This window comes from Triticum dicoccoides, chromosome 2B (assembly GCF_002162155.2).
Source record: "Triticum dicoccoides isolate Atlit2015 ecotype Zavitan chromosome 2B, WEW_v2.0, whole genome shotgun sequence".
In the NCBI taxonomy this organism is placed as follows: Eukaryota; Viridiplantae; Streptophyta; class Magnoliopsida; order Poales; family Poaceae; genus Triticum; species Triticum dicoccoides.
Window position 1 is genome coordinate 59,665,931 of NC_041383.1, and position 8,882 is coordinate 59,674,812.

General features: G+C 45.5%; 1 protein-coding gene across 1 annotated transcript in view; it reads left to right on the forward strand.

Annotated features, from left to right (window-relative positions):
• Nucleotides 1–1,096, forward strand: part of LOC119360451 (OVARIAN TUMOR DOMAIN-containing deubiquitinating enzyme 1-like) — a 6,668-nt gene extending 5,572 nt beyond the window's left edge. Inside the window, exon 10 of the mRNA XM_037626084.1 lies at nucleotides 518–1,096. Coding sequence (XP_037481981.1) covers nucleotides 518–856 — 339 coding nt within the window. The 3' untranslated portion in view covers nucleotides 857–1,096. The remainder of the gene's footprint in view (nucleotides 1–517) is intronic.
• The last annotated feature ends 7,786 nt before the right edge of the window (nucleotides 1,097–8,882 follow it).

An 8,882-nucleotide genomic window follows, 5' to 3' on the forward strand; every position in this document is an offset into this window, starting at 1 on the left:
GAACAGTAGAGGGCACCGACTCCCAGAGGTGCAGTATAATCTCGCCGTCGGGAGGAACAGAGGAGCAAAGGGCTGGCGAGAAACGAAGGTGGGAAGGCTTTGCACGTTCCACTGGACCTCCTGGGCCCGATTACCCACACAATGCGCAGCTCGTTCCGCGGAGCAGGGGCCGGCGAAACGGCTACTCAAGCGGATCAGACTGTTGAAGGGATTATTAATTAGCGTAAGAAACCTGTGGGATGACCGAGCTCAAATCTTGGACGTTCGTGACAGTGATCCGACGATGGGGAGCTCCAAATCGCTGTGGTGGCTCATAGGTCACTGCGTTATACTGTTTTTTAATATTTTAGTTCAATATCAACGTTGAGTATTTTCTATGCATAAACATGTAAACCTCAGTATTAAAATTGTGCCACTCTGGACAATTTTAATGTGAACTGAAATGAGATAATCATGAAGAATAAGTCAACCAATACAGATTACGCTCACTGTCGCATATTTTTGGTTTTGGTAACAGTATTGCTGCAAGGAGCTGCGTCCTCTGGATGTTGAAGCCGAGGTGCTACCAATGAGGGCTCTAACCTATGCGCTTGGCATTCCGTTGCGTGTCGAAACTGTGGACGATGGTTTGAATCGTGGAATTCAAGTGAAGTGCCTTGATTTATTCCCCCGATCAGAATCGGGGAAGGGCCCTCTTCATTTGGTTGAAAGCTACTGGTCATCCATCACAACCCCTGAACCACAGGAGATTGGAAGTGGCAACTTGTTATCATCTGATGGCACACCTTTGCTGACATTGATGTGTAGGCCTAGGCACTGTGACATTCTTTATCGCAGTGAACAAAACTTAGTGTAGAAATATCACTTCCAGTAGCCTACATGGGAAGAAAAATCCTGGATAATGGTGTAGAATCTAGTGATACTGTGGGCTTTCTTTTATTGGCATCTGCTCTCAAAGTACCTGTGATTAATCGTTGAGCAAAAGCCAAAAGCTGCTTCATTGGCTTGTACATGTTCAGGGATGTAGCTTTATATAGGCACACAAAAACAAGGGAATATACTTTGTTGCACTGGGAATACATGGTGTGTTTCTTGATGGTTGTCCACAACTGCTTCTGTATTTGGTGGTATGTTAGTCGTTTTTCATTTCTCTGAGTTATTCGTTTTATTCTATATGATGCAAGTTGACATTAATTTACATCATCCGAACACAAGGAAAACTATGAACAATCCAGTGGCAGCAGCAAATCTGTCGATCCAGCACTTGTCAGCTCATTGTAAAATGGGATTTTGAGTCGCATCTGTTGCAGATTGTCTGTTTCTCCTAGGCTCAAGGATACAGTTAATTAGAATGTGATTGAAGACTTGCACAGTATCGAAACAGAATCTGCAAGTATTGAACCTTTTGGGACGAACTGTTAATGAATCATGAATACTGCTGAAGCCTGTAAAGTGGAAGTGGATTATGCTGGAAAGTTTTCCAGTTTGGTCATATTCGGGTGAGATTGTAATCTAGAAGCACTATAAAGCCCCGATAGCAACAAAAACTATTCCTTGGTTTATGAATGGTATCAGAGTCACCATTTTTCTCGCGAACTGTGCTCAAACAACATCAATGCATGTTTGTCATTTCTTCAATCTGGAAATTTGTTATCTTTCATAGCTTTTTGAATGACACAATTGTCATGGTGTGGATCTGTTTTCCTGAGATTTGACCATTCTTCTTAGAAAATGTGAAGAAGTCACCATTTTGCTCGCAACATGTGCTCAAACAACAATCATTGCATGTTTTGTCATTTCTTCAATCTGGAAATTTGTTGTCTTTCATATCTTTTTGAATGACACAATTGTCATGGTGGCGATCTGTTTCCCCGAGATTTGACTATTCTTCGTAGAAAATGCGGAGAAGTACTCTGCAAACTTAGTCGCTATGAGCAATACATATGTAAACTTGTGAAGCAATGGCTGGGGTGATAAAATGGAAGCTGGCCAAAAGTTAGTCTTCATGGATGATCATCTTGTTTCGGTGAGGATATAGTGGTTCAAAGTAAGTGGTAAGACAAAAGGAAAATAACCTCTCTTAAGCAAAGATAATACTCCCTCCATCCCATAATATAAGAACACTTTTGACACTAGTGTAGTGTAAAAAACGTTCTTATATTATGGGACGGAGGGAGTAAGAAATTAGGGAATATCCAAGTAGATCCAGAGATGAGATAAAGGAAGCAACCAATGGTTTCCCATCCGGTGCCGTTGTGGGCCCCCTTCCCTGGATGGGCCACTTTAGCGGCAGGAGAGTGGGTGAACCTTGGAACTATGCGTCAGGTGTGTATGAAATACAATTACAGACTCGATTGCCACTCGTGTAGTTGAGGTGGCAGTGGTGGTGCAAATAAGGTTTCATCGACTCTTCTCAAATCGATGGCGTTCTCGGAGTGACATACCGGCACGCTCCAAAGAGGGTCATAACCACTTTGGTCATAACTTATCCAACTTACAGCCAATTAGGCTACATGATCTTTCCTTGCGGCATGTCCGTGTAAAGTGAAGATTAGGAGGGAGGTATAGAGCGAAATCCCCGTCCAGAGTATTCCAAAGGTGTAACCTATCTAGGCAATGAAAAAGGGGCCGGTACTTCAACTAAAGGAGAGACCTGTTAGTTTACCAAATCCCCACCCACTGTCACATGTTCCCTAGGTCTGAAGGGATCCAGTGCCCAACCGCGGAAACCTCCGGGAGTTGCATATTCGGAGGTCTAGAGCCGGCATCGAGCATCACTCATGGTGCATCAGCGAATGCAGGAGGAAGACGATGGAATTCCTTGGGTATTCGTATGCACATTTTTATTTCCGTAAAAACAATGTCTTTATCATGGTCGATTTTTAGACATATGATCTTCAAACTTTGCGCAAAGGAAAAAAAAAGGAACCTTCTTCCTCTCAACTATCGGTAGATTTTCTTCTTCAGAATTTGCCTACTACTTGGATAGAATTTTTTAGGGGTATCACCAAGTTTTATTACTCAAAATCCACATGGAGTGGGATTACAAAAGGATCATGTGAATGGACGATACAACCATGTCATCCCTGATCAAGATAAATTGAAAACTTGGCTAACCTACGGCGTCACCATTAGCTGCTCGACCTTCAATGGTAAAAATACAATTAAACATAGATGTTGTACTTCTGATCTCAGTGATGATAGTGCTATATGACCCATTGCTTCCATTCTGTATATCGCTCACCACTTCCTTCGAATCTGATGCTATGACGAAGTCATGTACCATCAAGTCATATGCCAATGAGAGAGCCTCTTGGCATACTATGGATTCCATCCTGGCCACATGAAATATGCCTTGTCTTTGCCGAGAACTACTCTCGGTGTATATCTGTTTGCCGAGTGCCCGTGATTTGTCCCTCGGCAAAGAGCCAAACACTCGGTCGCATGGATCCGCGTGGCCTCGCCATATGCCGTTGCGCTTCCAAGGCCCAGCGTGCCGTCATCGACGCCCGCTGCCTGCAGTTCCTGCCACCGGTTGAGCGCATATTCATCAAATTCGACAGCGACAACACCTGGCTGTCAAAGTTCTTTGCCGGTCCCTCCACTGGCCCCATGATCTCCCCCAGGTTCGACTACCTGCCTCCTCCAGTTGGGATGCCACACCCCTGCGACAGGCGAAAGGTCAAGGACCATTGCAACGGCCTCCACTTGCTTGGTGATGGCAAGGATTATCACGTGGTTAATCCGGCCACGCAGCAGTGGGATTGTCTTCCGCCTCCCCCGCCCAAGCCCAAGGGCTTCAGGTGGCTGGTGCACCTTGTGTTTGATCCCATGGCATCGCCTCACTACCACATGTTCCTGATAAAGCGTGCAAAATATATGGATAGCGATGTGTTCGAAGACCCAGTCTTGGAGTTTGATTGGCCTCCATCGGTGTACGCTTTGCACGTTTTCTCCTCGAGGTCGGGTTGTTGGGAGGAGAGGTCTTTTATTCGACAAGAGAAGGCTGTGGGCACCGCCGCCAACATGAATGGGACAATGGGACTGGGATGACAGACGCTATGGCGTCTACTACCGGGGTGCATTTTACGTGCACTGGAAATCAGACTTCATATTGAGGTATACTTAGACACTCTTTAAAATATCAAGTTTCTCTTTATGATTTAAAATATTTTCCAGTCACATGGCTGATCATTGGCATGTTTATGCATGATGTCTTTGTCAAATTATAAGTACCAAGTAATTATACGGCCTATGGATTGTGAACTAGAAATATCCCCAGAGTTTTATCTAGGACGATCAGAAAAAGAGGTGTGCCTTGCATCTACTTGTACCCCGTTTCGTCTTTTGGTTTGGGTCCTAGAGGAATCATGTGGCCAGATGAATTGGGCCTTGAAGCATAACAAACGACTTCAAACTATACTGGATTATTATCATCCTATTCTTGGCCCATGGGTCTTACATGATATTAACTTTAACGAGTCTCTCAAATTCTACAAGGCAAGCAATCAAGTTGACGACAAAATGGAGTATCTAATACAAAAGAAATTGGACTTGAACCACGGCAAGAAAGCGCTAGCTGAAGGAAAGTTTGAACTTGACTCTCAAAATGACAAGACTCTTCACCAGAAATATATGGTTGACGGTCGTGACTGTGGATACTTGGGTATCCTTGGGTTTCATCCATACAAGGAGATTATCTTTTTGAATGTATCATTGTACAGAGGATGGGCCTATCATTTGAAAGATTCAAAGGTTGAGGACCTAGGCTACCTATACCCAACAAGTTGTTATGAATCTTTGCAACATGAGTGTTTCATAACAGAGTCATACCCATATACACCCTGTTGGACAGGACACCAGAAAGCAACATGGATGTAGAAGGCCATCCATATGGTTGGAACCCAGTTGAACATGACAACAAATGGCGTTATTCATGTTCAAGGCCTTGTTCATTTTTGTTAGCACTGAATTTATACTTATTCATTTGAATCAAGTTACCGCGGTTGCAAGAACAGGAGACCTCACAGTGTACCGTTAGAAGAAAATGATAGTCATATAGAGTTGTTTACTTGTCCTGTTACAATGCCCAGTGTACCTTTCTTTCCCCTCTTTCTTTCTTTCATTGTTGTTTTCCGGATGGGGCGGCGAAGGCCGGTCCCATTTGGTCTGAGCGCGGTACTGGCAAAGGGTGCCATTGCGCGGCAGCTTGCCGGCGTGGTCGTCATGCGGGGGTGCAGCGGCGGCGTGTGGGGCTTCGTGGCGGTTGGTGCTCACCTGCACTATGGCGGCCGGATATCACTGGCTGGCGGGGCAGGCCGCGATGGTGTGGGCTGGTGGCCGTTGTGCCGTGTCCTAACAGTGGTGGCCACGGCGTGCTGGTACTCTATACCTGCTCGGGCGGCGGTAGCAGCTGCGGTTGTAGTGGTTCCCCTCCTGTGCTTGGTCTGCGTGTGGGCCGAGATAGGTTGGGAGGATGTGCGGGCTGGTGGTGGCGACGACGACGCAGTGGCTGTTGTCTGACTAGAAAATCAGGGTGGTGGCATGGCAACCTGACTTCTCCTTGGTCGGTGCCGGCGGCATGCAGTGCTGGTGTGGCTGCGCGCACGGCAATGGCATCTTCTACCTAGGTTTGTGCTTGGGTGGGTCAGATCTAGTCCTGAGACAGATTGGGGAAGGTTCCTCTCAAAGGTGAGTCTAGGCTCGGTGGGATGTGCCCGTGAGCGGTGTCTTCGCACGTGCGGTGTGCAGTGGTGGTGGTCCTGACAAAGCCGCCCGATCCTACGGATCGACATCTCGATGGCCACGGATTAGGGCTCGTGATGGCTCCGCTACACGGTGGTCGTCGGTAGTCTCAGGATCGTGTCCCCATGGTCCATCGAGACTAGCTGGGGATGCATGTGTCGCCGCCTCCTACCATGGAGGTGTGGAGCCAGATACAAAGACTAATCCTGAGCTAGGGGTGGAAGGAATGCCTTCTACTCCTCCTGATGTGGTTGGCGTGTCGTCAAGTGGTTGGGTGGGATGTCTCACTACTAGGGAAAAGCCTAGCAGTAGCGCGGGTCTAAGGGCTATTAGTAGCGTGGGGTAGCGCGCTACTGCTATATCTACTTAGCAGCAGCGCTTTCGCAACCAGCGCTACTGCTAAGTGCTTTAGCAGTAGCGGTTTCCTGTCCAGGGTAAAAGAGCGCTACTACTATATTTTCTCATATATATTTTTACTGCGTATTTGCGATGTTTTTGTATAGGTTTTATACACTATTCTAATCATATCATAAACATGCAATATGCTCATCATATCATACACATAATAGTCTCATCATATCATCCAACACAAATCACGTCGGTCACATCATAATCACGATATAGCTATACAAGTTACATCATATGTCTTATCATACATAATGTAGTACTTCTTGAGGCGTCGGTTCGTATCCCTCTCTCGCACTAGCATGAATCTAAACTAACTAGTGATTGTGGCTCGGAAACCGATACACCCGGGCCTCACACTCCGGCCACTCGTCGTATACTCCTGGCGTAGCACTTCTTCGCCATCAAGGATCTATGCACCTGCATCGTCACATGAGTCGATGATATCCAACATATATAGTTGAGCAACAGAAAGAGACAGACTTGGCAAAAATAGAAGCAACATATCATAAGCATAAATAACAAAGCTGCCTTGAATATTTCAAACTGCTCTTCCATAATTGTCGGATTATCCTTTACAATCTCGGAGTAGGGTTCCTTTTTGAAGATGATCCGATGTTTCACCCTTACTTTCCAGGTGGCCAACGCGTCGCTAAACTTGCTCATGGCGCGTTTGTTTATCTTCTTCATTGCCGGATCTTTCTCTGGATCAGTATAATGGATTTCATCCCGGCCCAGGAACAAGAATATCTGGTGCAGCAGGGTTAAAAGGGAGTGCTTCATATTTGGTATGTTCTTTAGTGCCTCATCGTTGATGGTGGCACACGTCCGTACGATGCAACCTATTTGATTGCCGTAGCACGAGCGTGCTTCCACAGGCTGTTTTGGCTCAAAATTGCCCTCGTCCACCTCCATGACCACTAGCCTAGTAGTGAGGAGCTGGTTTGGGCGTCGACATCTCCTCTTCGGTTTCGGTTCTATGACTTTGCCAGTCTCGGTGCCGGTCTCGACGCCGGTCTGGGTCTCAACGCCAGTCTCGGCATTGGTCTTCGTGTCGGTCTCGGATGTGACAGGTGGGCCCTGCAATAGCGGTTGCTCGTCGAGAAGGATCAAAAAAGCGTATGCCGCCTCGTAGACGTCGCATTCACCAGAACCCTGTCCTTCAACGTTGCTAGCTGTGTTTCCTACGATTAAATTTAGTCAATTAATTCTAGACCTAATAAAATGAATAATGACATAAAAAAGGCCTATGTTTTGCAGGAATGTTGATTCCTTCCCGGCGTGACAAATTGCGGGCACTCGATATGTCCGAGTTTGTAGCACAAGTCATGCCGAAATTCACGGAAATTTTGGCATGACCTTTGCTAAAAAGTGGACAAATCGAGCACCTGAAATTTGCCTGGAACGAAAATGAATGAACATTCCGACAAAAATAGGCCACTCGTCTTCATTCCCTGGAAACAACAAAAAGCCACTTGGGCACAATTAAACCACTTCAATGTTGCATATAACATGAGCAAACACTATTGAGGAATTTGCATATAACATGACCGCTTCAATGAAAAGATATAATCAACAATAATGAATATGCAAATGAACATCAATGACATATATCATATAACATCAATCTTGTTTTTTGATTACATAGCAACAATTACTTAAACCAAGTTTTTGAAAAGAAAAACAATTCAGTTTTTTGTTTATAGCTAAATGCGATAGCTAATTTTTTTATTTATAGCTAAATAGTTTTGTTTTTTGTCTAAAGCTAAAAGTCTAGAAACTCCATTTTCTCTAACCCTTCTGACCTCACCAAAATTTCCACAACAAGACCTTAGTACCTACACCCAATTTCTTCAAAAATATTCAGGTCCATAGTCCACACAATTCAAAATTCATTTGAATGAAATTTGGACCAAATTCAGGTCCATAGTCCAAATAATTTTTTATAGCTCACTGTTTTTTGTTTATAGCCTCTATTAATTTAGAGCTAAATGCTACTATTATTTATATACCCTCTATTAATTTAAAGCTAAATGAAATTACTGTTTAGGCATCCCTAGCTAATTTCCTAAAAAAATTGCTAATCATTTTTCCTAAATGCTAAAAAGTGCCTACCGCGCTAAACAAATCTAGGGATCATATGAACACCTAGGGTTCATATGAACATCAACACAGCAGCAACATATGAATTGCCCTAGCAGAGAGAGAGGGGAGGTTAGCGGAGAGGAGAGGCCGAGCCTTACAGTCAGCGGCGAGAGCAGGCTCGGGCTTGGGCGGCGGAGGTCCTGGGCGGGCTTGGGCGGCGGCGGAGAGGTCGAGGGCGGCGGCGGTGAGCTAGAGGGCGGCGACGGTGAGGTCGACGACGGCCTCGGGCGGCGGCGATGAGGTCGAGGGAGGCCTCAGGCGGCGACGGTGAGGTCGAAGGCGGCCTCGGGCGGCAACGGCGAGGTCGAAGGCGACAGGGCGATCGACGGCGGCGATGAAGGAGTTGGGGGATAGGGTGGAGAGGAGGGAAAGAACTTAGCAAAATTTTGAGCCCGCGGGGGGTTAAGTCAAAATAGCCGTAGCGCGTTTTGGTAAAACAAGCTATAGCTAAGTTAGTATAACGCTTTCCACCAAAATGCGCTACTGCTATGCCTTTCTGTTTTATTTTTATTTTTCTTTTGTTTTTCTTTACATTTTCTTTTTTTCATTTCTCCTTTTTCTATTCCTTTCATTTTCATTTACTTTTC